The sequence below is a fragment of the Oxyura jamaicensis genome, assembly GCF_011077185.1.
Source record: "Oxyura jamaicensis isolate SHBP4307 breed ruddy duck chromosome 6 unlocalized genomic scaffold, BPBGC_Ojam_1.0 oxy6_random_OJ106625, whole genome shotgun sequence".
In the NCBI taxonomy this organism is placed as follows: domain Eukaryota; kingdom Metazoa; phylum Chordata; class Aves; order Anseriformes; family Anatidae; genus Oxyura; species Oxyura jamaicensis.
In genome coordinates this window covers 30,683-57,414 of record NW_023304018.1, presented here as the reverse complement: position 1 = coordinate 57,414, position 26,732 = coordinate 30,683, and the positions used below count along the sequence as shown (strand labels likewise).

The 26,732-nt window shown below is 57.0% G+C and overlaps 1 protein-coding gene across 1 annotated transcript; it reads left to right on the top strand.

The window, feature by feature from the left end:
• The first annotated feature begins 1,651 nt into the window (after positions 1–1,651).
• LOC118157504 (A disintegrin and metalloproteinase with thrombospondin motifs 14-like) lies at positions 1,652–26,222 on the top strand. The gene is given in 23 exon segments (XM_035311863.1): positions 1,652–1,928; positions 2,183–2,601; positions 7,197–7,332; positions 8,144–8,340; positions 13,592–13,675; positions 15,222–15,378; positions 18,252–18,357; positions 18,491–18,634; positions 18,950–19,082; positions 19,233–19,346; positions 19,849–19,997; positions 20,098–20,273; positions 21,176–21,309; positions 21,513–21,636; positions 21,825–21,908; positions 22,151–22,314; positions 22,667–22,835; positions 23,825–23,957; positions 24,094–24,301; positions 24,389–24,515; positions 24,953–25,063; positions 25,790–25,935; positions 25,937–26,222. Coding segments are annotated over 23 exon segments (3,444 nt in total). The 5' UTR covers positions 1,652–1,855; the 3' UTR covers positions 26,093–26,222.
• The last annotated feature ends 510 nt before the right edge of the window (positions 26,223–26,732 follow it).

The window sequence follows — 26,732 nt, the reverse complement described above, 5'->3', positions numbered from 1 at the left end:
GGACCCTCCTGGGAGGCCTTGACCACACCTGGAAGAGCCGGAGCGGAGGCTGAAGCCCCCCCCCGGGACGGGGATCGACCCGTCTGTCCCAAGGGCTTGCAGATTTGTTCCTGCCTTGCATTGTGGCGTGGTGGGATTTAGGGAAAGGTGACTTCGCAGCCCCCCCCAGGAAGGCTTCTTCCTGCACCATGGGTGTGACAAAAGCAGAGCAGGGTGCCCGAAGCCGCCTCCCTGCTTGGGAGGCCCTTGGGGGTCTCTCAGTCCTGCCCCGAGTGGCTCTGCTCGCGGGCCCCACGCTGCTGGGCCTGCCCGCGGAGGCCGGGGCCGCGTTCCCCCCGCGCGCGCCTTCTGCCACCGATGCTGCAGCAGTAAATATTTTGTTTTAATCTAATCGCGGCCCGGCATGTCTGAGGGATGAGGTCATGCTCGCTCACCGAGCCTGCTGGCAGCGGCCCTTTATTTTGGGGAGCTGGGGGGGGTGGGAACCCGAGGCTCTCCGGGGGGGGAGGAAACCCCTCCATCCCCAGCCCTGTCGGCCTGCCAGCACCGTTAATTTATTAGTGACAATCAGAGGCTGCAAATCTCAATTTCCCCCAAAAGGTACCGCAGGAATTCGGGAAGAGAGATGCCTTCACGGGTCTTGCTCTCACTGAGCTATGGGACCAGGACCCTAAATCCTTTCTTGGAGGGGTTGCACCTGGGCTTTGGGTGAACTCTTCGTGTTTTGGGACCCCAGACACCCTCTGTCCTTGCCCAGAGGCACCCCAAAACCCAAGCGGCCACCGCGGCACCTCCTGTGGCACGTCTGTTGGCCAAGGCAGAGGGAAGGGGCCACGAAGGACCCAGCGGGATGCTCACCTGCACCCTCGGGGCACGGCCCCAGCTCGGGGGGCTTGGGGCAGCGAGGGGGGCTCCGGGCATCCCTGGTGCCACTGCCCTTGTGGGGGCTGGTGTGGGGCTGGGAGGTCGGGCCGGGGCAGTTTCTCCCCCAGAACACACCCCAGATACTTTTATGGCATTTTGGGGGCATTTTCATCCCTCTTTTTTTTTTTTTTTTTTTTTTTTTGCTACGTTTTTACTATTTTGTTTTATTTCTTGTTTTTGCTTAATTTTTTGCTCTGTTTATTTTGCTGATTGTTTCCTTTTTTTTTTCTTTTTCCTTTTTGTTTGTTGATTTTTTGGGTGTTTTTTTTTTTTTCTCTTTATTTTGCTTTATTTTCTATTTTTTCTTTTTTTCTTTTTGCTCTTTTTCCTTTTTCTTGACTTTTTTTTTTTTTTCGTTTTGCTTATTTGCTTTTTTTTTTTTTTTTTTTTTTTGGTTTCCTTTTTTCCTTTTTTTTGCCCCCCCCTTTTTTTTTTTTTGTTTTTTTTTTTTTGCTTCTTTTTTTTTTTTTTGCTCCACTTTTCCACGCTTTTTAAAATTTTGCTTCGCTTTCTTTTTGCTCCGCTTTTTCACGCTTCGCTTTTCTTTCGCGTCACCTCACTTTTTTTTCTTGCCTTTTTTTTTTTTTTTTTTTTTTTCTACTTTTTTTCGCTTCCTTCTCCCCCTTCCCCTCCCTCCTTTCCCCCCCTCCTCTCCCCCCCCTTTACCTCGCCCCTCTGCCCACCCCTTCCCCAGGCCCCACCCCCGCGCTTCCCCGCTGCTCGCACGGCCGCGGGCGCGCAGCGCGGCGCCGCCCGTCCCCGTTCCCGTCCCTGTTCCCGTCCCCGTTCCCCTTCCCGTTCCCATTCCCGTTCCCCGGAGGCCCCGGGCGGCCCCGGGCGGCGGCGGCGGCGGCGGGGGCGGCGCGGGGGGAGGCGGGCACCGTTCCCCGCCCGCCCCGCATCCCGCCCGCCCCGCAGCCGCCGGCCCCCGATGGATTATCTGCGGCTGGTGCTCTCCTGCCTCGTCCCCCTGCACGGCTGCTTGGCCGCCGCCGGTGCCCCAGGTAGAGCCGGGGGGGGGGCTGGGGAGGGGGCTTCGGAGGCGGGGGGGCGACCGCCGGGTCCTGCCCACCTGGGGAAGGGGCAAGGAGGTGGGTAGGGGGGCTGGGTTGGCAGCGGAGAGGGTGGGAGCGGAGGGATGCGGTGGGGTTTGCGCTTGGGTGCTCCCCAAGAGCCCTCTATCCATCCAACCATCCATCTGTCCATCCGTCTATCCACCTATCCATCCATCCATCCGTCCATCCGTCTGTCCCCACAGAGCTCCTGCTGTCCGGCAAGCTGAGCGAGTATGGCGTGATCGTGCCCTTCAGTGCCGATTGCCGGGGCCGCTTCCTCTCGCACGTGGTGTCCGGCGGTGCGGCGGTGGCGAGGGCGGCCGAAGCCACCTGCCCCCCGTCCCCGTCCCGCCGCCGCGTGCCCCGCGACGCCCTGCATGGGTCCCCGCGGCGTGGCGGGGCCGCCGGCCGCTCGCTCTACTTCAACGTCACCGTCTTTGGCAAGGAGCTGCACCTCCGCCTGAGGCCCAACCTGCGCCTCGTGCCGCCGGGCGCCGTGGCCGAGTGGCAGGAGGATTTCGGGGTGCTCTTCCGAGAGCCTCTGCGGCACCGCTGCCTCTTCACCGGGGACGTCACCGGCATGCCCGGCGCCGCCGTGGCCATCAGTAACTGCGATGGGCTGGTAAGCTCGAGGCTGGCGGGTTGGGTCGCTCGAGGCGAGGATCTCAAGGTTTGGGGTTTGGAGATGCTGCGCCGAAATGTTGGGTACCACCGCGGGGAGCTGGGCGATGCTGACTCGTCCCCACTCACCCCGTGCTGGCTTTGGGGGCTCTTATGCACATGTCCTGCTTCTTAACCGAGGTGGGGTGAGCTCCTGCTTCCTCCGAGCATCTTTTTGGGGAGCACCTTGGTGTTTTTGGCTGTAGCTCATAGGTTCAGAGCTTTCAGGACAGCAGGGTGAGCATGATCCAGCAACGCTGTGAGGCTGTGTTCCCTCTTCATCCCCAGTCTCCAACCTGCCCGTGGGGTTCCTATTTTTGATGCGCCTTAAAAACTTGTCCTTATTTTTTTTATACCCTGAATCACTGCTCTTCAAACTTCCTTTGAGCCAATTTAGCCCAATTCAACCCTCATTTTCCATGACAGTGCTTGCTATTTTCTCCCGGTATTGCTTCCCAGGTTACTATTTGGTTGCACTAAACTTATTTCACTCCCCCCCCCTTCTTTTTTTATTGTTTTATTCTGGCAGTTCCTCAGCTGTTTTTGGCTGCTAGCACAAACAATTTGGCATTCCTTTCTTTTTATACAGCGCGTGGTGTTACTATACAAGCAGAAATGATAGAGCAGCAGGGCTAGAAATAAATATTTCGCATACATCCAGCAGTTTATTTTTTTTTGCCAGCAATTTTAGCTCATCATCCACAATTTTGGAAGCTTCTCCTTTGAGTCTGACGAGGCTGGGAAATTGCAGAAAATTCTCCGTGACCCAGATCTTGCTGGGGCTGGTGAATTTGGACACACTTGAAAGCTTTGGAGATATTTCCTATGACTCCGGCAAGCAACCAGTAGCGCTGCCTCTGCTTTGGGAATTGGTTTCATAATGCGGGATGCATGCAAATGTAATTCCCGGTGGCATGGCGAGTGAGGGGGATCTGGGGGTTGCGTCCACCTCGAGCATCTTTTGCTTCTCCAGTCTCGGGATGGCGTGCGTGGGAGGCGCGGGACCGCTCTGTTCTGGCTGGGCAGAGTGCTCTGGGACACTGCAAATGTGTACACGGAGAGATTATGTTGTGTATAAACAGACACTGAGATTATAAATAATGAGGGAAAAAAAAAACATTTCTTGAAAAAGACAGTGCAAATTAAGCCTTCCCTAAATCCACATTTAGCCATGTAATGACCTGATTTTTTATTTTTTTTTGGAGATGCCAAGCCCATGGCACCTTCCCTGCCTGCTGTTTGCTGCAGGCACCCACGCGTGCAAATCTGCCTTTTTCCTGCGAGCAGGGTGGGAAGGTGCAGTCCTCCAAAACACGGTTTCAGAGCTGATCCAAGCCACCGAATTCCTAAACGCTAAAGCAGCGCTCGGCAGAAAATCTCCCCCAGCAGACGCATCTCGCTGCAGGCAACCCGGCTTTCCTCTAGCAGCGTGTGGCCGAACTCGAGCTGGGGCTGCCGAGGGGAGAAGAATTCAGGGGAGAAGAATTTCAGGGGGAGAAGAATTCGGAGCAACCGGGGTTGTGCTGTTGGCAGCGGGGCGCCTGCCAGCTTTGTGTTTCCTCTGCCCTTGGTTGTGCATCTCGCATCCTTTGCTGGGGAAAAGGGCAAAGAATTGTTTCGGGTTATTTTCTACGGGCACCGTGCTTGTGCTTTGCTCCCCGCAGTCATTCATAATGAACCAAAGCTACAAACCCTACAAATAGTGTTTTCTGACCCCATTTCCCTGGGATGGGGAGGAAGCAGGAGCTATCAGGAGCAGCATGTGGTGGAGGAAGACTCCGTCCCCACTGCCGTGCCCCTGCCCAAAGCCCCTCTCCCCGTGTGACCCCTGGATGCAAAGGCTGGGGAGCATGGTGTGCCTTTATGCAGTGCCGTTTTCTGGGACTTTTTGTCCAAATTAAGTGTGAAGCGCATAGGAAAAATCCATATGCACGTCTCTGCTCCCCCCTCTCCACGCTGTTTGCTTCTCTGGCTGAGCGCAGCGGGGTTTATTAATTTTTCCACGGTTTGGCTGCGGGGAGGCGTCAGAATTTCCTGAGGTCCCGGGGGAGTTTTTACCCCGTGGGGACAGGGAGGAGCTGCTGGGGGGCATCCCCGTGGCTCGGTGGGTGCTTGGGGGTGCCGGTGGCACGAGGCCAGCTCCTTTCTGCCATCGCTGGAAAAAAAGCCTTCATCCTCCCCAAGCTGGCAGAGGTGACTTTGCCGGGTTTTCTTCCAAAAAATATATATATATATTTTTCCCTTTTCCCTGGTAGAACTGACTTCGAAGGGGCCTTCCCGAGAGCCACGTCCAGCGGCCGGCATCTCCTGTGGGAAACGGGGGCAGCGTTGGGGTGGCAGAAGTGCCTCTGCAGCCCGCGTGTGCAGCGATGCGCCAGCTGGAAGCGCGGGGAGCTGGCGCCCGTCGGTGGGAAATGGTCGGCGCGCTCAGGCGTGCGGAATCCGAGCGTGTTTGCGATGCTTGGGGCGGCTGCCCGGGGCTCTGCCCTCCGAGCTGCCGGGTTGTCGTGTGAAGGAGCGGGCGCCTGCCTCCGTTTGGGGGATGACACACGGTGGCGGCTCGTGGTGGTGGAAAGGGGGATGGGGTGGGTCTGAAATTCGGTGTAAAAAAAAAAACACTTTTTGTTGTTCTCGTCCTCGGCGGTAGCGACGTCGGGCAGGTGTATGCCTGAAAATGAAATCAGGTTGTCCGCGGTGAGAGCTTCCCCTTTTATATCTGTGGGGAACGGGTGCTATAAAACCCCACGCCCAAAACCTGAGGGGCTGCAGGCAGCAAGGAGAAGCGCGAAGATAGCCGAGATGCTGCATTTCTTTGACAGGTGATGTGTAATTTCAGGTTTTGGGGGGTAAAACTGAATTTTTAAAGCCTCTGCCTAACTGTTGCTGGACCTGGCTTGCGGGCTGGCTCCCCTTGGGTCTGTCTCGTCTTGACTGGTGCTCCTGGTTGAACCTGAGATGTTGGTCCCTGTCCACAGGGGGTGGTGGGGTGGGCTCTGGTCACGTCCTCCTTGGTGGCCTGGGGTCCCCCCTTGTCCCCGGGGGCAGCCGGCCTGGACGCGTGGCGGGTGCGTGTGTCAGGCGCGTTGGGCCCGGCACGGCCGAGCGTGGTGAAATTCCTCGAGAAGGAGGAAAAAAATACCCAAACCTGCTTTCCAGAGGAGTTCAGCAGCTAATAAAACTGAAGTGGAGCAGGAAATTTGACGAAGCGTGCCGGAGCCAGGTTGGCTGATGCCGCGGCGAGTGCGGGGACACAGGGGGGACCGGGTGGCCCAGGCAGGCCCTGCTGCTGGCAGAGCCCAGCCCCGCGCTGGGCCGTGCAGCACGTCTCCGTATCTTTATTTGATGAAAAGAGCTGTGCCAATAGCCTTGATGAGTACTCCAGTAGGTAGATGCGGTGGGAGGCTTTGCTCTAGGAACACATCCATACGTCCTGCTGCGCTTTCCAGGCAGGGGTTCAACGGCAGGCAGCGCTGGAGACGCAACCAGGCGCCTGTGCGATGGGTGCCAGCAAATGCAGCGCCCATGGCCCCGTCCCACCTTGTCCTCAGCCGAAAACCATCGGGCTGGAGGTGCTGCCTGCGCCACGGAGCGCTCGGGCTGGCGGCCAGGCAGGTTTTGTGGGAGCTTGGCGTTAATTAGGAGCACTTGGTAGCCAGGACAATGTTTCCAATGGCGTTTGCCATCTCATTCATCTTTCCCTGGTCTGGGAGGTAGTCGGACTCGTAACGCTTTCCAGCTTCTCGGCTGAAGGGATTCCCCTGCGTTCGTTTCCAGACGCTTCCCGGGCAAAGATGAGTATTTATTTTCATTCCTCCCTGCTGCAGTCGCAGTCAGTAGCACCGGCAAAACGGCCACATTCCTCCTGGTGGCATCTGGATGTGGCCTGGGGACGGGGACGTGTGTGGGGAGAGCTGGGTGGGAGCCTGCGACTGCTGGCAGGGAGAAGGAGGCAGAGAAATTCTGGTGGATGAGAAGGGAAGGAGCTTTAGAGCCATAGAAAAGACATAACTCAAAGTGTGGTCAGTTTTTTTTGGTTGGTTTTCCCCTCTTTTTTTTTTTTTCCCCATTTATGGAAGAAATTAAGGTTCATCATGTGTGAATCCTGTAATGGATTCTGTCCAGCGCACGCGGTGATTTTTGGCACCCAAAGCTGGTTTGATGCACAGGGCAAGGTGGAGGCACAGGGCATCTTTGTAGGATGGCTCTCCCGAATGTTGCAGTGGTCGAACAAACCTGTTTAGCCCCGAAACAGCAAGCTCACCCCGTGAATCACGGAATCAACATGGTGTAACTTCCCAAATTACTGCTTGTGTCCAACCATGTGGTGAGACAGCTCTGCTGCCGGGAGGAGACGTGGGGTAGCGATGGTTTCTCATGGGCTTTTGACCTTAAACCTGCATGGTGGGGTAGCAGCAGGACATTCTGTTCATTCAGGATGTCCTTTCCCCTTCCTGGCCCTTCACCAGTCTTTTATGAGTATATTGATGTGTATCCATGCATACAAAAAAAAAAAAACCCTTTTTCCCCTTTTTTCCTCTGTTTCATCGCTTCGTGCAGGCCGGCCTGATTCGGACGGACAGCACCGAGTTCTTCATCGAGCCGCTGGAGCGGGGCCAGCAGGAGACGGAGGCGCGCGGGAGGGCCCACGTGGTGTACCGCCGCTCGGCCATCCGGCAGGACCTCCGCGCCGAAGGTAGGGCCTGGAGCTCAGCCCCGCCAATTAACCCAGCAATTAGCCTCTGTGCTAACGCTGTTATGAGTAAGTGGACAAAGGTGGTGTTGTCGTCCTTGCTGTCTCTCCTACTGCTCTGGTGCATGGGCTCGCTGTTGCCTTGCTTTCGGTGGAGGTCTGGAGCTTCTCCCACATTTGGTTACAATTGTGGAGATCTTGTGGAGATCTTCAGAAGCTGCCTGGATGTGGTGCTGGGCAGCCTGCTCCAGGTGTCCCTGCTTGAGCGGGGGTTGGACCAGGTGGACCCAGAGGTCCCTTCCCACCTCAGCTGCTCTGAGTCTGTGCTGGTCAAAGAGACGGCTGGGACCAGGTATGAGGGTGGTTGCATCAGCCCCGGGAAGCCAGGACGAGTAGCAGACCTGGGAATTGCAAGCAGAAGGGGTTTCTGCAATTTGCACAAATCCCTGGCCATGCCAGGACGGGGGGTGCTCCAGGAAGGTGCCCTCCAACCACCTTGTTTCTATACTGCGAGGACTTGCCCGTCCCCCAGCATCACGAGCTGCTTTTTGGCTTTGCAACACTTCCACAACTCATTCTGGGGCCAATTTGGGGCTTTTCCAGGCTATGTGAGTCTCTTTAAGTGGAGTGAACCACCGGCAGCATGTGTTCCCCACGTCTTCATGTGCTTGCTGCCCACACCACGAAACTCTCCTCTCCACCACCTCCTCCGGGGCCAGCAAGTCACTTTGTGCCACGTTCAGCCCCAAGATCACTGCAGGGTCCGTGTTGGGTCTCCTCAACTCTCCGTTTTCTCCTTCTGCCCCCTTCTCAGTGCCCGGTGTGCGGGTGGGCGAGCTCCCCAACTCCCTGGAGCTGCTGGAGGAGCGGCTGGGCGAGGCGGAGCGCAAGAGGCGTCACGCCAGGAAGGACGACTACAACATCGAGGTCCTGCTGGCGGTGGACGACTCGGTGGTGCGCTTCCACGGGAAGGAGCACGTCCAGAACTACGTCCTCACCCTCATGAACATAGTAAGGCTTTTCTTTGTGGAGAGGGGGGGTAGGCATTGGGATGGGCTGCAGCGGGGTCCTTGTCCCCGTGGGTGTCCAAGAGACGTGTGGACGTGGCACTAAGGGCTTGGGTGAGTGGTGGGGCTCGGTGGGTTGGGCTGGTGTTGGACTTGGTGGCCCTGAAGGTCCAACTTCTATCACCCTGTGATTGTGTGGCTGAGGTCTCAGCAAGTTCTGGGAAGGAGGACGGTGCCTTCCACTTCTCTGTTTTGAAAGGTCCCCATCTGTTGAGGGGGATTTTTCAGATTTGCAGAAGAAATCTGTGCGCCAGATGGGACCCAGCGAGAAATTCCATCAGAGCCAAGCCCCGTCCTCTCCCAGCTGCTGTCCCCGAAAGGCAGAGGTGCACGAGCGTGGCTGCTCTCCAGGGTTACCTCGCGTGGCTTGCTTGGGGAATGCTGCGCAATAGCAAATGGGGGTGCTCAGAAACTGGGGGGGAGAGAGAAAAAAAAAATCACTTTTTTTTGTACTTTTGACTTTTTTAAGCTTTAGTGTTCTATCCTTTGCCCTCTGCTCTATTTTTATTTTTAGTACCCTTACGCATGGCCATGGGAAGTGTTAGAAAGGTGCAGCCAGCTCAGAAACCACTGAGCTAGGAGGATGCTTTTGCTTTTTTTCTTTTTCTTTTTTTTTTTTTCTTTTTCTCGCCTGCTTGTTTTGGCAGTGTTTCTGCCCTGGCACGCAGACTTGGAGCCGCGCTGCCAGTCGCGGAGGGTAAATTATCCGCACGAGGGGTGAGGATTTGCTGGTTTGCCACCTTTTAAAAGAGGCATGAGCCTGTCTGCCCTGCTGCTAGGGCAACCCCAAGTGTTTTCTTTTTCACGTGGCCAGCCCCAAACGCACGTCAGGAATCGGAGAAGTCGCTGGTTTTAAAAAGCCGATGCCTTCACTGCAACTTGTTAATCTCCAGTGCTTTCCTGCTGCTGGGGCTAGGTACTGCAGATGGGCAGGGCAGTGGGAAAGCCGCTCTCTCCAGGGGTTCTGAAATTCCGGCACCGTATTCCCAAATGCACTTTTGGAACGTTTTTTTTTTTTTCCCCTGTTTTCTCATTAACTCATCCTGCAAGCGGGAGGTGCCCCGGGGTCCCCGGCCTGACCCGGGGCCCTTCCCGCGTTTCGGGTGCCGGAGATGAGCTCATTGCCCTTTCCCATCGGGGGCCGGGCCGAGCGCCTGGGGGCTGCCAGCTTGCATCAAAAGGCCATTTTTCAGCCGCATTTCATGCTTTAGAGGCAGCGCTTTTCAGGGAGGGAATGTGCGGGGTGCCGGCTGCTCAGATAAAGGCAGCGCCGGGGATTTTAGTGAATTAAATAAGGAGGGGATGGCGGGAGGGGAACAACAGGGTAATGCAGAGAGGTGCCTCCCCGAAGTTGGGTTGGGTGGGAGCGGGAATTGCCCCATTAAACCTGGGTGATTTAAAAGCCCAGCCATGGGAAATGTGATTTTTGGGAGCAGAATGTGCCAGCTCCCTTTCTTGTTGGGGTTCCTACAGCTCATCCCGATGCTCTCGAGGCTTGGGGTGGCCCCGTGGAGGGGGGGAAGGCTGAGCCGTGGGCTTGGCGGAGCTTGCACCAAGCGGTGGTGGAGCTGGGAGGTCCTGGGTGGGCTGGGGCTGGCGCGGAGGCTGGAGGTGCCCGACAAAGCACATTTCATTCCAAAACCACAACCTCACTGCAAAGCCACCAGCCTGGCTGGGCAAAACGGGGTCAGACAGCGTGGTCTGGGGCAAATGTTGGGAACCCTCAGTCCTTATAGGGTTTTGTCACCTCCAGGTCCACGCGGCGCACAAAAGTTCCTCTCCCCTGCGGTCTCCGTGGGACCCCTTTGCAGCCAGCGGGGTTTCTCCCACCAGCACAGTTGGGTGCCGGGGCTGTCCCCAGAATTTGGGTAATTTGGGTAAGGGCACGGAGGTGCTCGGTGTTTGCCCATTGTTTCGGGTTACTAAGGAAACCCCATGAGTCAGAGCCGCGTCCAGGCTGCGACTTGTGTGCTCCCTCCGGCGCATCAGGAGGTTCATTGTTTGCAAGTGGAAAAAAAAAAAGTGTTACCGAGACCCCACAGAAGATAGTTTTTGGGGAAACAGCAAGCCTCCAGCTTTATTTTTAACCCGGGGTCACCTAACTACGGCGCTAAATCGGCAGGGATTTTCTTTCCTCCCTGTGGAGCTTGCAAAATAAAATAAAAGCCTGCTCCGCGAGCTGCCTCCTTGCTAGCAGTGTAAGAACAACAACAAATACCTCTGGTGTTGTTCTTACACATGCATGCACTTCCTCCCCTCCCTGCCCCGAATATAGACTGGTGCGTTTGCTGCTCTGGTTTTGGGACAGCGTAGCCTGTTGCGTAGGGGCATGCAGAGGGAAGGAGGGGGATAAGGGGAAGCCGAAGATGACTTGGCCGCTCTGCCCGCGAGATCTGGGATTTTGAAATGTCAGCTATTCTGCTCGTCTGGCAAATTCTTCTCGTGCTCTCGTTTTGTTTGCCTTCCCTCAAGAGCAGGGAAGTCTAGACGGCCGCGGTGCGGTTCGCCGCGGGGAGCGGGTGTCTGCTGTGGGCTCGGGACGGGAGCGACCGCAGGGCGCGGGCACGGGGTCTTCGCTCTCCTCTCCCTTGGCATTGCCCCCTGGGGTCCCAGGGGCCGGCTTTCTTGCCCCGGCACGCAGCTAGGCGGGGCTTTTCAAACATTTTCCTCGCGATTTCTCTGTTCAGTGAAATTGGAGAGCATTCTTTGGCAGCGGACGGCGATGCAGAGGCCGGGCATCTGACGGGCGTTAGATAAGGAGGTCTGTGCACCATCTGTCCCTCCAGCGGCGATCTGCTGAGCGGGGGCTTTCTGCGGGGATTTTCTTCGAAGGCATTGACTTGCTAATGGCATCCGCAGAGGGCAGGGGGACTCGTGCCAATCCCTTCTTCCTCCCGGCTCTGAAATGCTCTTGTGGGGGGGGGGGGATTGCAGGAACAAGCCCTGTCCGCCTCTGTCGGTGGTTAAGCAAACAGAAAGCCTTGGGCAGTCTGCTTCCACGTCTGCTTTCTGAATTATCTGCAAAAGTCTCTGCAGAGCTGGCGTCTGGGGGACGCAGAGCCCTCGGTGCCCTGCTGAGGGGCTGAAAACACCTAGGCAGAGCCCTTCCCTTCAGACAGCAGGCACCCCATATAGCTGCCGCCGGAGCGTGGTGTCGCACTGCTTTTAAAGCTCTGGGGGATTGGCATCCTGGAATAATTCAGCCGCTCGTGTCCTGCTCCCTCGGTGAGCAGCTGGTGAGCTGCTGGTGGTCTTGCTGCTGCCTGCCGTCGCTTCTCCGGCAAGGCTGAAAAGGAAAAGGACCGTAAAGGAAAGATTCATGGTGCTGTGCAGGTGTTGATGAGCTTCATCGTCCACAGCTCCCGAATGCAGGAATTTTTCTGCACCACGTCCCAGAGAAGAGCTTCAGAAAGGATCCTTCCCATCCTCTTTATTCTTCCCAGATGCATTAAAGCACGGCGCTGAGAAGCAGCTTGACTGCCGTGAGCGAAGGATACGTGGTGCACTGTTGCCTTTCCATGCTGGGCAAAAGGCTTTTTCCCCCACAGGTCTTGCAGCCTGTGCACCTGAAGCAACGCACTAGCTTTATCTATTTATTACCTATTTATCTACCAGGGCTTTATCTCTTTATTTTTCTCAGCTGTTTTGCCGCGTCCAAGATGTGGCAGGCTCAGGGCTCGTGGCACCTCTCTGCAAAGCCCAGAGCGGCTCCGCGGCTGTCACGCGGCGGCGTTAATGCTGGCTCTCGATGGGTTTAGGAATGGACTGACTCGGGCTTTCCAACAGAAGCCCGGCCTGTCAATCGTGGCTCTCATAAAGCACTCATGTCGCCTGGAAAATCGCAGGCTCGGATCCGCGCCGCATCTGCGTCAGTTGTCACAGGGCCCTCCGTTTCAAATGTAAGCTTAAAAAAAAAAAATAGAAAAAAGGGAAAAAAAAAAAAAAAGCTGTAAATCTGGCTTATGAACATCACGTTCTAGTCTGTGGAAAGCTGTGGCAGAGCCGAGGGAAGTCATTTTCCCCACATCACTTTTGGGGCGATGGGGCAGGGCGCTATGGGTCCTGCGTTGGGAACAAGGGAAGGTGAGCTCTGAATTTTGAGTTTGAAAAAGGAATGAAAAAAAATCCTTTTTGGGGCTCTTAAAGAGCGGGTGGGGAAAAAGCCACCCTTTCAGACTTTGTTCTCCCTGAAATACAGAAAAGGAAGGCTGTAACTCATGATTTCCTCCGCAAAGCAGCAGATGCTGGTGTATATATGTCACTGAATCACAAGCCCTCCCTGTTCTTCTGCTTGTGCCGTCTTCTCCTGCGGATTTCTCCTGGGGGCTTTTGAGGTGCTAGGTCAAACTTGACTCACTGGTGCAACTGAGTAATGCCCTTGCTTTGATAAGATCTCTCGCCTCTCCCTGAAAAGCCTTTTTTTTCCCCCTTCCCACCAACTTCAAGGACATTAAAAGCCCAGGGGTTTCCTTCTCTCCGATGAATTTGTGCTCTGAAGGGGGCAAAGGCTCGCTGTGAGATGCTCCTGGTGGAGGAGGTCCCCAGGGGGAAGGCTCCTGACAGGACCAGGGATGTCCCTGCCCATCCGAGCCACCGATTGCTGGGAAATTTCACTTATTCAAACTTGGCTGGTTTGCTTTGTGGTTTTTCGAGAGCAACAAGAAGCAAAGCAGCTGGGCTGGGAGGAGGGAGACGCGATTCCGCACCTGGGCTTGGGAGGTCTTGGGAAGTGGGAGAGGAAGGAGAGAGCGGGCCCAGACCTCGCTGGGGAGCGGTGCTCCCTGCCAGGAGGCAATGATTTTTGGGGTGTGTGTGTGGATTTATGTGTGCATTTGTGTGTTCAGCTGGCGGCCAAACATCTCCCTGTTGCTGGGAAGGTGGATGGCGCTTGGTGCTACAGGAATGGGAGGCGCCTTCTTGGGGGTAATGGGACAGGTTCCCTGGAAAGGGAGGACATCGGACCCCCATCAGCTCTGCCTCCCAATGTTTTGCCTTAAAAAAACCCCAAAGGTGATTATTTTAACCCATCCTTCTTCCAGCAGAGTGCAGGAGTGGAGAGCTGGTGGGAGGATGCTGAGTGCAGGAGCGCAGAGGACAGGAGGGAGAAGTGGCTGCAGGCACTGGCTTGCTTCAGGGCTCTGCAGGCCTTGCCCTGCCCTCGGCTTTTTTTTTTTTTTTAATTTATTTTCCCTCAGGTGGATGAAATTTATCATGATGAGTCCCTGGGCGTTCACATCAACATTGTGCTGGTCAGGATGATCATGGTGGGATACCGCCAGGTAAGGACAGTGCCTGTGCTGACATCTGTGCGGAGCAGGGACGAATGGGAACCCTTCTCCAGGTGGTTTCTGGAGCCTGAGGCCCTGGAGAGCCACCTCTGCTAAGCCTGTGGTGGTGGCCAACCAGTCCTCGGAGCTGGGACAGGAGAAGTGGGGGGACCCCAAATATCCTGAGCATCACGTGTGGCCGTGGGGCTTGCTGTGCAGCCATGTGTTACCTGCTGAGACAGCTTGAAGGGTCCCGATGGTGTTTATGGGACCCTTGGGATCCCATAAACCATGGGATGAAGGTGGCTTCCCAAATTGGCAAGAGGTGGAGGTCAGTGAGGAGAAGCTGAAGCCGCCATCTCGTGTCCCAGCAGCTCTGCCTGGCTCCGCTGGCTGTCCTGCAGCCCTCGGGCATCATGTCATGGCCTGGGCAGAGCGAGCACGGGGACGTTTCTCCTGGTTTCTCAGGTTGCTTTTTGTTTTTAAGGCTCTTCTGAGTGCGGCAGCCGAAAGATTTTCTGTGAAGCAGTGCAGTTTGCTATACGTTTTGTGGCAAGCCCCTACACCACGTGAATTGCTCTAGCAAGAATATTAATGAGTCCAACACGGTCATATCTGTGTGTGGTCCACAAAGCAGCCCCAATAGGTCTTGGAGGAAAAGCTCTGCTTGTTTCTGCTTGGCCAGGAAAAAAAAAAACAAGCGCATCCTAGAGACCCAGCGATGGTTCTCAGGAGCACGGGGATAAGAACAGAGGCAGGCTCATTTAGGGAGATTCCTGGCAGACCGGGAACGTCATCTCCATGCATAAAAGCCAGCAGTGTGTCTGGCCTCCTCCCAGCCGTGTTCGTGCTCGGGGCCGGGGGATGATGTATGGAGGGGAAGGGATTCGGAGCGGTGGGGTTGCGGCCAACAGCCGGAGGGATGAGGACTCAAGGGCTCTGTTCAGGATGATTTAATCCTCCCGAAACCCTGTGCTGGAGGCAGCTGGCGTGTCCAGCTCTGTCATTGTTTAGGTTCGGGGGTGATGTAGGAGCGATGTGCAGATGTTTGGATCCAGGCAGGATCCCAGCTTACCGCTGGTTGTCTCTGATGCTTCCTGAGTGTGTCCTGGAAAATGACACGGTGCAGACAGCGCAGCCCGCTCTGCTTTAGCGCTTATTTCTGGTCACTGCTGAGCTTGCCACCTGTCTCAGAAAGCCCTCTGGTTGGGCATTTTGTCTCCTATCCCCATGGAAAGATCCCCGTGGCTTCCATTTACAGAGCCTGGGAAGGGCAGAGTCCTTCCTGCCTGCCAGGAGAGCTCCAGCTGGGGAGATGAGGTGGAGCTCAGCCCTCAGGATTTTGTTGTCAGCACCTTTGCAAAATGCCCATCTTGAAGAAAAATAGATGAAAATCAGGGTGGCTGCTCTAAAACAGCCCTGGAGCACCTCCACCTGTTTTCTGCTGGGTCAAGCTCTCTCGCAGTCGGGATGCTCTCTGCTTTCCAGCGCATCCAGGCAATGGATTTTAAAAAATAGCAATACTTTTATTTTTATTTTTTTTTGTTCCTGTACGCAGTCAGTCAGCCTGATAGAGCGAGGGAACCCATCCCGCAGCTTGGAGCAGGTCTGCCGCTGGGCTCACTCGCAGCAACGCTCCGACCCGGAGCACGCCGAGTACCATGACCACGCCGTGTTCCTCACCAGGCAAGATTTTGGTCCCGCAGGTATGCAAGGTACTGTATTTATCTCCATCAGGTACGTGCAGTTTGCTGGGGGAAAGCCAGCAAGGGGAGAGGAATTCTCGCAAGCACAGGCTGCTGATTGGCCAGCGAGGTCTAGGAAAAAGCAATAATAATAGTTTTTTTTCGTGTGAAGCAGAAGAAAGCTAGAATTAACCCAGGACATCAACCTCAATGCATAAAAGAGCATCTTTATTCCTTGCGCGCTGGTCCTCCCCTTGTCCCAAAGTGCCCTAAACAGTTTAAAAACGGCATAAAAAAAGATGGAATACCAAAGGGAGCTTCTCAGGGACCTTTAAAACCTGGCTTTGCATGGGTCAGTTTCTTGACCCTCCTACAACTGGACGTGGGGGTATTGCTAAGCCCAGGAGCAGGTCTTACTTGCTGGTGGCAAGGTCTCATTTCTCCATCAGGAGGCTCCCTCTGAGGCCACGAGCGTGCCAGTAGCTCTCATAACACCCTGGGTGAGCAGAGAGGAGGCTGAGCTCCTCTCCTGCTCTTCCACCCCCTGCAGGAAACCATAGGTAAATCCCACGGGAAGGCTGCGTCCTCTCACAGAATCACATTCCCCCCTGATAGGATGAGGGGGAATGGGCTAAAGTTGTGCCAGGGGAGGTTTAGGTTGGATATTAGGAAGAACTTCTTTACCGAAAGGGTTGTTAGGCATTGGGATGCCCAGGGAAGTGGCTGAGCCACCATCCCTGGAGGTCTTGAGAAGACGTTTAGATGTAGAGCTTAGGGATCTGGTTTAGTGGGGACTGTTAGTGTTAGGTCAGAGGTTGGGCTAGGTGATCTTGGAGGTCTCTTCCAGCCTAGGTGATTCTGTGATTAGTAACACTTGTGCTTACCTTGGCCTCTTCTCCATGCGACATCCAGCTCCTTATTCCCCCTTTTCATCTCTGGGTTACGAGCAATGAAGGGTTGAGGTACCTCTGGACTGTGTTCCTCTGTCCTTGCTTGTGGTTTATGTTCACTGACAGCATCTAAGCTGCTTGCTGAGGTGACGACAAACACCCCATGAGCTTCTCCAGCCTGTAGGGTGTGCGTGCTGGTCGGGAAGCATCTGCCCCGCTCCTGCCTACCCTCTAGCTGAGCTGAAGGCAGGGCTGCTCCGGCCCCAAGACCCTGCAGTCTACTTCAACAAGCGAGGAGAAAGGAAACCCTTTGGGGGTGAACTCCTGGAAGTCCTGGGGACCTGGGAAGGGAGCCAAAATGTCCATCCCTGGGGGCTCATGGACACAGCTTGTGCCTCCGTCCCTCGGCCAGTGACAGTGTCAGGTGAAGCCGGGCGCGCGGCCGTGCAGAGTGCCACGGTTCGCAGCCTCCTTCTTCTCTGTTGCTGAGCCAAGCCGGGCCCCGGGGAGCTTATAAAAACCTCCCGGTGTTGGCAGCAGCTCTAGGCGTGGATGGGAGCAGCGGTGGCCAGCACTGAGTAATCTTGGAAAGCTGATGCAATCCTTGCTTTTGGAACTGAGAGGAGCCGGAGGGCACGAAGCGGAGGCTGGGCTGCGCCGCCCTCGCACGTGGGCTCTGCTTTTCCAAGATAAATGCTGCTGGGTGGTGGGCAGGTGGTGGTGAATGCTGAATTCCTGGTGGCGAAGCCCTGGCTGAGCTAGGGGAGCACCGTGTCCCTCTGTGGAAGGCACGTCTGGAGATCTTTCTGGCCTCCTTCACAGGAAGGATAATTTTGCAAGGTGTAATTTGTTGCACCACTGTCATGAGTGGTTGGCCCCTGAGCATGCCCAGGTGGGAGAAATGGTCAGAAGGGCTGAAAGCAGGTGGAAAATATCCATGCAGAAGAAGGAAATGCATGTGGAAGGAGCGGGAGACTGGTTTGTGTCTTGCTGATAAAGTGAGGCCATCAGCATGTCCTCTCTTCTGCATCTGATACGTGTTTGCAGGCAGGCCTGGTCTCTGTCAGTGAAGTATTTTTCAGGTAGTTCTCATCACCGTTCTCCCATGGAGGACCCTTTGCTTCTCCCAGTTCTCACCACGTCTTAATTACGAGAGAGAGCGCCTGCCCTCCTGAGCCACCAACCTTTCTGTACTCCCCTGTCCCGTTTCGCTGCCAGACACCGACAGCCTCCTTGGTTGGGAATTTATCCCATTCTCACTCCAGACAAAATATACTCGCTCTCATACAGAAAACTTTCCACATCGCTGCTCTTTCTTGTGGAAAGTTTAATGGAGAAAAAAAATCCTTTAAAATGTTTTACCCAGGATTTGACTCATTACTGTGTGGTTAAACCCAATTACCTGTCTTTCTCTCAAGCTCCTACTTTGACTTCTGCTTTCCTTTTGGCGGTGGTGTCCATGGAGCACGCGATTTGGGTGAGCAGTTGCTGTCTGAGAGTTGGCTTGTTGTGTCCTGTATGCCTCTTTGCCCACTTGAATGTGGGGAAGAGGAAAAACAAGCACCTTCTAGGAAAACCACGAGTATCTTTAGTGAAGTGGGCTGCTTTGGAAAGCCCCTTGGTCCTCATCTTTAGTGCCCACCTCGCAGGAGGGTTTCTGCAGCCACGTGGGGCACCACCAGCGAGGTGACAGTCCTGTTTGAGGGTGACCAGCTCTGTGTCCCCTCTGGCTGGGTTATGGGCACCAGCCTGACTCTCCGGGGCCACCGAGTGCCAAGGTATGTGCTGGAGATGCAGCTCTGCGTCTGAGCTCCTGGTGCAAGCTTCTTCTGGCACGGGTGTGTTCCCTTTGCTTGTGTTCCCAGGGACCTGCATGGGGCAGCTCCCCAGGGACCTGCCCGTGGATTACCACTGGATCGGCTCTTGCTTATCACCGTATTTATTTATTTTTTGCCTCTCTCAAAAGCTTTATCTCTCCTCTCCTCCTCTCTCCTTCCTTCTCTCTTTCTCCAGGCTACGCGCCGGTGACGGGCATGTGCCACCCGCTCCGCAGCTGCACCCTGAACCACGAGGACGGCTTCTCCTCGGCCTTCGTGGTCGCCCACGAGACCGGCCACGTGTAAGTGACGGGGACAGAGCTATTGCCACCCGTCTGCTTGGCCCAAGGGGCTTTCTGCGCCCCTTTCTGCCCAAAAGACTCGGTGCAAAGCCACGTCCCGTGGGAAACCTGGCTCGCTGGCTTTTTCCAACAGGTTGGGCATGGAGCACGATGGCCAAGGCAACCGGTGCGCGGACGAGACCAGCATGGGGAGCATCATGGCACCGCTGGTCCAGGCCGCCTTCCACCGCTACCACTGGTCCCGCTGCAGCAAGCAGGAGCTCAACCGCTACATCCAGTAGGTCGACTCGAACTCTTTCTCCTCTCCCGTGGTGTGACTGCGCCAGGCCCTTAGGCTATCCATTTTCTTTTGTGCTGCATAAAGGCCGTAGAAACACACAGAGTGGTTTTGTGTGTCGGGGCCGTGCAGAGTAGCAGGAAACCCCGAAGACAGAGCAGGTCGTTGGGTTGCTCTTTGCCGCTGGTGTGCAAACTCGTTTTGCAGCAGCGCCGGAGCTCAGAGAATTGGGATTTTGTAATATCTGGGTTTGGAGAGAGGGCTGGGGGTGAGGGAAGGAGCGAAACCCCCCAGATCTCTGCCCCCATCCAACAGTTCCTATGACTGCCTTCTGGACGACCCCTTCGAGCACCAGTGGCCCGTGCTCCCCGAGCTGCCGGGCATCAACTACTCCATGGACGAGCAGTGCCGTTTCGATTTCGGCGTGGGCTACAAAACCTGCACGGCAGTGAGTACAGCCCCTGCCCTGCTGGTATCACCCCAGCCTGCACCCACCAGGAGCCTTGGGCCTTCTCCTGCCCTGGGAGAAGGCTCTCCATGGGGTAGGATGGGTGCTGGAAGCCCCCGCCCCCCCCTCGATGTCCCGTTGGCTTTGCAGTTCCGCACCTTTGACCCGTGCAAGCAGCTGTGGTGCAGCCACCCGGACAACCCCTACTTCTGCAAGACCAAGAAGGGGCCCCCCTTGGATGGCACCGAGTGCTCCTCGGGCAAGGTAATGGCCGTGCCTCTGGTGTGGGGGGGTGTTTGGCTTTCCACCCCCTTGCTGTGGCTTTTTGGCATCTCTCCTGCTTGAAGAAGTAGCGTTATGCCTCATTTTCCACTCCGGTTGCCCAGCATGGCTGTGCTGGGGTGAGGACTTTGTTCTTCTGAGCCACCTGCCCTTGATGATGACTAAATGAATAAGGAAGGACTTGCAGCTTCAGAGAACAGGGAATGGGAAGCCAGGAGATGTGGAAAGCTGAATATTGGGTGCAAATGAAGTCGTTTGGGGCTTGTTGCAGAAGTTTGGGTTCATCCCACCTGGCTGGGGTGCCCCTGACCCAGTAGGGAGACACTCATGGGCTGCTTCAGTCCTGGACCCAGGCATGATTCAGTGCCTGCTGGAGGATCTGCATGGGTAACAAGAGGTCGTTTACAACCAGAGAGAAAAAACTTGCCCAGGAGAAAACTAGCTCTTTGGAGATCAAGCCACCCCTCTTTCTCCTCTCTTCCAGTGGTGCTTCAAGGGTCACTGCATCTGGAAGACGTCGGAGCAGCCGTACAGCCAGGATGGTGGCTGGAGCTCCTGGTCCAAGTTTGGCTCCTGCTCCAGGACCTGCGGCGGCGGTGTGCGCTCCCGCAGCCGGAGCTGCACTGACCCGCCGTACGTTTGGCTTCCAGCATGGTGGACAAGCTGGAGATGCACCATGCTTGAGCAGCATCCCACCCCAGTGCTCTGGTAACGCCCTTGTTTTATTTTCTAGTCCTGCTTATGGTGGGCGCCACTGCCCAGGAGCCACCTATGAGCACCAAGTGTGCAACAGCGAGGAGTGCCCGGGGCCCTACGAGGATTTCCGTGCCCAGCAGTGCTCCAAGCGCAACTCCTACTACACCCACGACAACAGCAAGCACGCGTGGCTGCCCTACGAGCATCACGACGGTGAGTGGTAGTGGCTCCCTGAGGACCTCATCCATCCATGGTTGGGTGCCCAGAGGTGACGGGCAGCTTGCAAGCACGTGGAGTTGATTTAACCCTCAGTGGAAGCACTATCTGCAGTTCTCCTCCCACGGATGGGAGCAGTGGGGTGCTGGTATACCTAGACACGCACCTCCCTTCCACCCTCTTGGTCTTGGTGCTCTCACCCAAAAAGCCATCGGTAGCCTTGCCTGCCAGAAGAAACCATGCTGGTGGCAAGTGCTTTGGGTTGGCAGCTGTGCTGCACATGCAGAAATTGGGTTGTAGAAACCTCCTGAGCTGGCAACAATCATCCAGCGTCGAGCAGCCAGGTCCTGGACATCTCTTCTGCTTGCCTTCAGGTTGAGAAACCCAGATATTGCCCTGGGTCCTGCTGGCTCAACGGGCAGCAGAGGGGGGCTGAGGAGAGCAACCTTTGTTGAGCCTCTCCCTGCTCATTATTGGAGGTGGAGGCCAATCTGCCTGTGCTGCTGTTAGAGTTTGTTCCCTGCTTTCTGTGTCTTCTGGCACAAGGAGGGTTTGCCTTGGGGACGGCACGGTGCTAACTCTGCTGTTGGATGCGTCCTGGTCCCGTGGTGGGGGATCACTGGAGTGAATCCCGGTGCTGCTTGCTCCTGGAGCTACTTCAGCACGAAGAGGCGTGTCCGAGCCAGTTGCTTTCTCTCGCTTTTCAGAGCGTGCTGGGCAAAAGCACAGACTCTTGAGCAGCAAACAGACGTGGTAAAACAAGGCACAAGAATAGCCTGGGCTTCTGGAGTCTGGCTGTGCTCATGGGCACAAGCGGAGATGGGTTTCTATTTTCACCCAGCCTAATGCATTTCAGCAAACTTTTTTTTTTTTCCCTTTTGCTTTGTGTTTTGCCCCAGATGCCCAGAAGTGCGAGCTGATCTGCCAGTCCGAGGGGACGGGCGACGTGGTGTTCATGAACCAGGTTGTTCACGACGGTACCAGGTGCAGCTACCGGGACCCCTACAGCATCTGTGTCCGGGGCGAGTGCGTGGTAAGGAGCTGACCCTGCCCAGGAGAGAGGACGCATCTCGTACGTTCCCTTCCCCCAACACTTTTTGGGGTTGGAGATGTGTATTTTAGCCCAGGGACCCAACCCAGTGTGCAGCAGGGGGCCAGGCACGTGGTGGTGCAGCTGTGGCAGCCGTGCCGTGGGGGACATAACCCCTGCGTGCCTTCTCTCCCCTTGGGTGACAGCACGTCGGCTGCGACAAGGAGGTCGGCTCCCTGAAGCAGGAGGACAAGTGCGGGGTCTGCGGAGGGGACAACTCCCACTGCCGGACGGTGAAGGGCACCTTGGCCAAGACCCCGAAGCAGCAGGGTGAGGAGGTTGTGCTCGATCGTAGCCCAGCCTGCGAGTGGGGGCAGCGGGACGGGGACCCCCGGAGCCACCTCTGTCCCACGGCAGCATGACAAAGAGGTGGCATCCAGGGGGACCAAACCCACCTCCCCCGCTGCTCCTTCTCTGAGAGCTTTCTCTTTCCGTGCTCCCCTTCTGGCCCCTTTCAGTGGGTGTTCTGAAGATGTTTGAGATTCCTGCCGGGGCGAGGCACGTGCAAATAGAAGAGATGGAGCCGGCATCCCACAGCATCGGTGAGTCCTGCGGGGATGGCTTTCTGGGAGGACTGGTTCTGGGGAGGTGGGGAGCCACGTGGAGGTGGCATCCTGCCCTGGTCCCTGCTCAGCTCTGTTCACCTCTCCCTCGACTGACTCTCAGCCCTATTCTGACTATTCCCACCCAGAGGCTGCTATTTAGGTCATTCAAACACCTAAAAGGGGGTGATCGGAGGAGAAGTTGTTGCAATACTGAGTTGTTGTTTTTTTTTTTTCTCCAGCTGTTAAGAATCAAGCTACGGGTAACTTCATCCTTAATGCCAAGGGCAAAGAAGCCAAAAGCAAAGTGTTCATTGAAATGGGCTTGGAGTGGGAATATACCACGGAACACGGCAAGGAGAGCCTGAAAACCAGCGGCCCTCTGCACGAAGCCATCAGCGTTTTGGTAAGTGTGGCTGACGCGTCCTCTGGGACCATCGGGGACAACCATTGCCCAGCGGGAGGGGAGATGCTCTGGGGTGAGATGTGGGAGGGTTTTGAGGAAGGGGGTTTTAATCCAGGTCTCATTTAGTTGGGGATTTTGGGAGCCAGAGGGCGCGCAGCTCGAGGCTGGGGTTGGGAAATGTGGGCATCATCTTTCTTTGCAACTTGAGAAGTGTGTTCCCGAAGGGAAGGCTCTGTGTTCAGAGCCCATCTAACCACGTTGGAGGTGCTAACAGGCTTTGTGTCGCCTTCTCTCTTCCTTTCCCTCTCCCATGGTCTCATGCCCTGCCTCTGCTTGTCCTCTGTGCCACCAGGTCGTCCCTCGGGAGGAGGAGGAGTCGAGGAGCAGCCTGATGTACAGGTACATCATCCACGAGGACCTGCTGCCGATGATCGGGAACAACAACGTGCTGCTCGAGGAGATGGACTCCTACGAGTGGGCCCTCAAGAGCTGGTCTCAGTGCTCGAAGGCGTGCGGAGGAGGTAGTTCTGCCTTTGTGGGAGGCTCTGGGGGGCACCTGGGAGGTTGTTTGGGTGTCAGGCAGTGCGTGCGGCCTTTGGGGCATCTCTGGCTTGTTCTTTGCATCTCTGTAGCGTGGGGCATCTACAGTATGGCAGTAAGTGTGAAAAAATGTTATGGCAGGGCAGTTTAGGTGAGCATTTTAGCCAGATTTCTGATGGAAATGTGATTGTGCGCGGGCAATACTTCTGTTTGTCCACGTGTCTGCCGTCATTTCTGGTTTAAGACAGCAGTGGGTTCAGTTTGGGCCAAGGAGCAGCATCTTGCAGGCGACTAAAACCTGCGTGGAAATAGGCAGACCCACCAGGAGGTGCTGAGAGGGAGGGCAGGTGGGTTTATTTCCCCCGGGCTTTTTCCCCCCCTCGGTTTCTGCCACAAGGCTGGTGGAAGAGCAGAGCGAATAAACCACGGCTCTGTGCTGAAGCAGTGAGAAGGTTTCAGCAGGCTGTGCTGGCTCGCTCCTTCCAACGCCTGGCATGGACGCTGGAAGATTCTGGGACGCGCAGAGATGGAAACCGAGCCCTCGCTTGCTCCGCTGACCTTGCTGCAGCGGGGCTGTCCCGCGGGGTGACAGACAGTTCATGTTTTTACGCTAGCTTAGCCCTGATCTGCTCCGCTCCCGGGCAAGCGCCGTTCGGTTGGCAGAGCGCAGCAGCGCTTTGGCCGCGCTTGCCGTGCGCTGATTGTTCCTCCTGGCTGGAGAAACGCAGCTGCGCTCCTTCAGTCTCCCCCCGCAAAACCCACCCGGTTTTGGGGGAGGTCTTGGGTTTGCTTAGCCTTTGCAGTGCACCCCAGGGGGCTCCAGCACCCCTCAGAGCATCCTCCGCAAGCCTGGGTGAAGCGCTGCGGTGCGCTGGGGTCCCGTGGGAGCTCCGAGGACCCATCCTGGCGGGGGTGCAGGGGGCCGGGGAGCCTTGTGGGCCCCCTGACCGCCCGCCTGCCGCTCCCCCAGGCATCCAGTACACCAAGTACGGCTGCCGGCGGAAGAGCGACAACCGCATGGTGCACAGGAACCTGTGCGACAACGGCAAGAAGCCCAAGCCCATCCGCCGGCGCTGCAACCTGCAGGAGTGCTCCCAGCCTGCGTAAGTCCCCCTGGGTGGACGGACGGACGGACGGATGGCTGCTCCCATCCCACCCCGCTGTGCAATTCGGGGCTGAACTGTAGCGAGCGGGGGCTTCTCCTGCCCCGCCACTAACGCTGCCCCCGTCCCCCCGCAGCTGGGTGGCCGAGGAGTGGGGCGCCTGCAGCAAGTCCTGCGGCAAGCTGGGGCTGCAGGAGCGGGCCGTGCAGTGCGTGCAGCGCCTGCGGGACGGCACCAACCGCACCCTGCACGCCAAGTACTGCAGCGGCGAGCGGCCGGAGACCCGGAGGCCCTGCGGCCGCCTGCCCTGCCCGGCGCAGTGGAGGACGGGCGCCTGGTCTCAGGTGAGCTGCGTGGGGCTCTGGGGACCCTTCCTGGCCACCGGGGTGTCCCCAGAGCCGTCACCCACCCGGTTTCTCTCCGCGGGGCAGTGCTCGGCCAGCTGCGGGGACGGCGTGCAGCAGCGGCAGGTGGTCTGCAAGGGCAGCGAGAGCGGCGGGCGCTGCCACGGGGACAAGCCGGAGGCTGTCCGGGGCTGCCACGTGTCCGTCTGTCCGGGTGAGAGTGGTGGCACTGGGGGCGTGGGGACCTGTTGTGTGCCCCCAAGGCACGTGGGTTTGTGCCTGGAGGCTGATGTGCGTGTGTTAAGCATGTATGCGTAAGTATTCCAGCTCGCGTCAATTAGTTAGGTCATTAATTAAGCTGGAGTCCTCCGTGGTAGGTTGAAATTAAGCAGGCACCTTCGCAGCAGTGGATCCAGCCCCAGACGATCTTGTTGCAAAAAAGGTGTTGGGGAGTTTTCTGTGTGGGCAGGGAAGGGGGTAACAGCCAGCCAAAATGCTGCCCATCCCTCCTGGGCTCACTGGGGGTGGCTGCAGGCTTTGTGGCATGGTGAACCCACGGGTAGGAGGGAGGTGGGCACCGTGGTGTAATTGCTGTTTTATTTTTGGGGGGGCATCCAGGCATTACCCGCTGACCCAGCGCTCTCTCCGCAGGGAAGCCCTCCAGCATCACGGCCAGCGTCGACACCAGTGACCACGTCACGCCCAGAGGGCAGTGGGTGCCCCAGGAGGGGGGCAAAAACCCCGTTAGCAAGATCTCCCCCAGTAAGTGTCCGAGGGTGAGAGCTGGGTGCTTGGAGGTGACGTCTGCCCTTCTGTCGCCACCAGGTGCTCCTCTCTCTGATGGGGACGCAGCCAAACCTCTGAGCTTCCCTAGAGGAGGAGGTTGAGCATCATCCAGCCCCCGTTGGAGAGCAGGAGTTTCACCCGCGCTGCTCCTCATTCACTGCCTCCTTACCAGCCCCGTCCCAGTGGTGTGACCCCAGGGCCCCCTGCAATCTGCTGTGGGGGCGGTTTGGAGGAAGGATGCGTCCCGCAGCCACCTTCGGGTGAATCTGACCCTCAGCTGCCTCATCCTGCCCGGCCCTGGTGCGCAGCCCGGCGCTAGGTTGCCATCTCGTGGAGCCGGGGATCCACCACGCTTCCCTCTGCCTCTCCCTGGGCACTGGCCTTGAACTTTTCCCCACCTCCCACGTCTGCCCGAGCTGGGGGATGGCTTCTGCCTTCCGCCTCTTGCTCCGGACCGTGGGGGGTGGTTTCGGGCGCATCGCAGCTGGGGCAGGATGTGTGGCAGCCTGCTTTTGGGATGCTGCTCTGGGGGATGCTTCATTCCAGCACTGCCACAACTGCTGCCGTGGGGCAAAGGGCGAGGCTGGCAGTGCTGCCTGTCGCCTGCATTGGGATCACCGGGTGCACACGGGAGGCAAACGCTGCCCTGACCCCGCGTGCTCGCTGATGCCCGCTCTCTGCTTTGTCCCCGTCCCTCTCCAGGGGAGCCCTGCCTCGGGGACAAGTCCATCTTCTGCCAGATGGAGGTCCTGGCCCGCTACTGCTCCATCCCCGGCTACAACAAGCTCTGCTGCGAGTCCTGCGGCAAGAAAGCCTCCGTCACCGCCTCGCCTCCTGGTACCCCCCCACAGCTCCCCTGCAGGAACCCCCGGCCCCACTTCCCCACTGCCCCCTGGCTTCCCTGGGCCAGGGGCACCCGGGGCGGATGCCACCGCCGGGACCCCAGCCCCAAGCGAGCCATCGGTGGGGACGCAGGGCGAGGGCAGGGGCCACGCAGCCAGGTAACCCCTCCGGGACCCCCTGGCCATGTGGAGCCCTTCTCCTCCCTCTCCATCTCCCCCTCTCTTTCCCCTCGCTTCCAGCAGTGGTTTTCACAGGCAGCCGGGTTTGGAGACAACCCGGCTCGCCCCCGAAATTCCTGGGAAAACCGCTGTTTTCTCGTGATTTTTATCCCCCCCCTCCCTTCCCTGCTGTGGCACTTTTTTTGGCAGTGCTGCAGGGATAAAAAAGGTCAAAAGGAGTAAAAAGCAGCTTGGCTGCAGGACAGGCCTCTGACCTCTGCGGGTGGCTGGGAGCCACCGGCCCCTGCCTTTCAAGGTGCTAAATGGGGGGCTTTAACGTTGCCTTTTCCTCTCCCTCCAAGCAGTAGCACAAAATAGGACGGGGAGGAGGACTCTGGCTCCCTGGCCAGCCCCTGCCTCCTCCAGGAACCGCCTCGCGTTGCCGGAGCGCTTGGCACGGTGCTTTGGGGTAGGAGCTGGGGTCTCCCTCAAAAACCTCATTTCTGAGACCTCTTCTACGAGGACCAACCGTAGCACGAGCAATAAGGACAAGGCCAAAGACCAGAAACAGGGTTTACAAAATGCCTGTCACCTGGCGGTGACTTTTTTAGCCAATACTGCCCTTGGCCAGCTTTGTACTAACA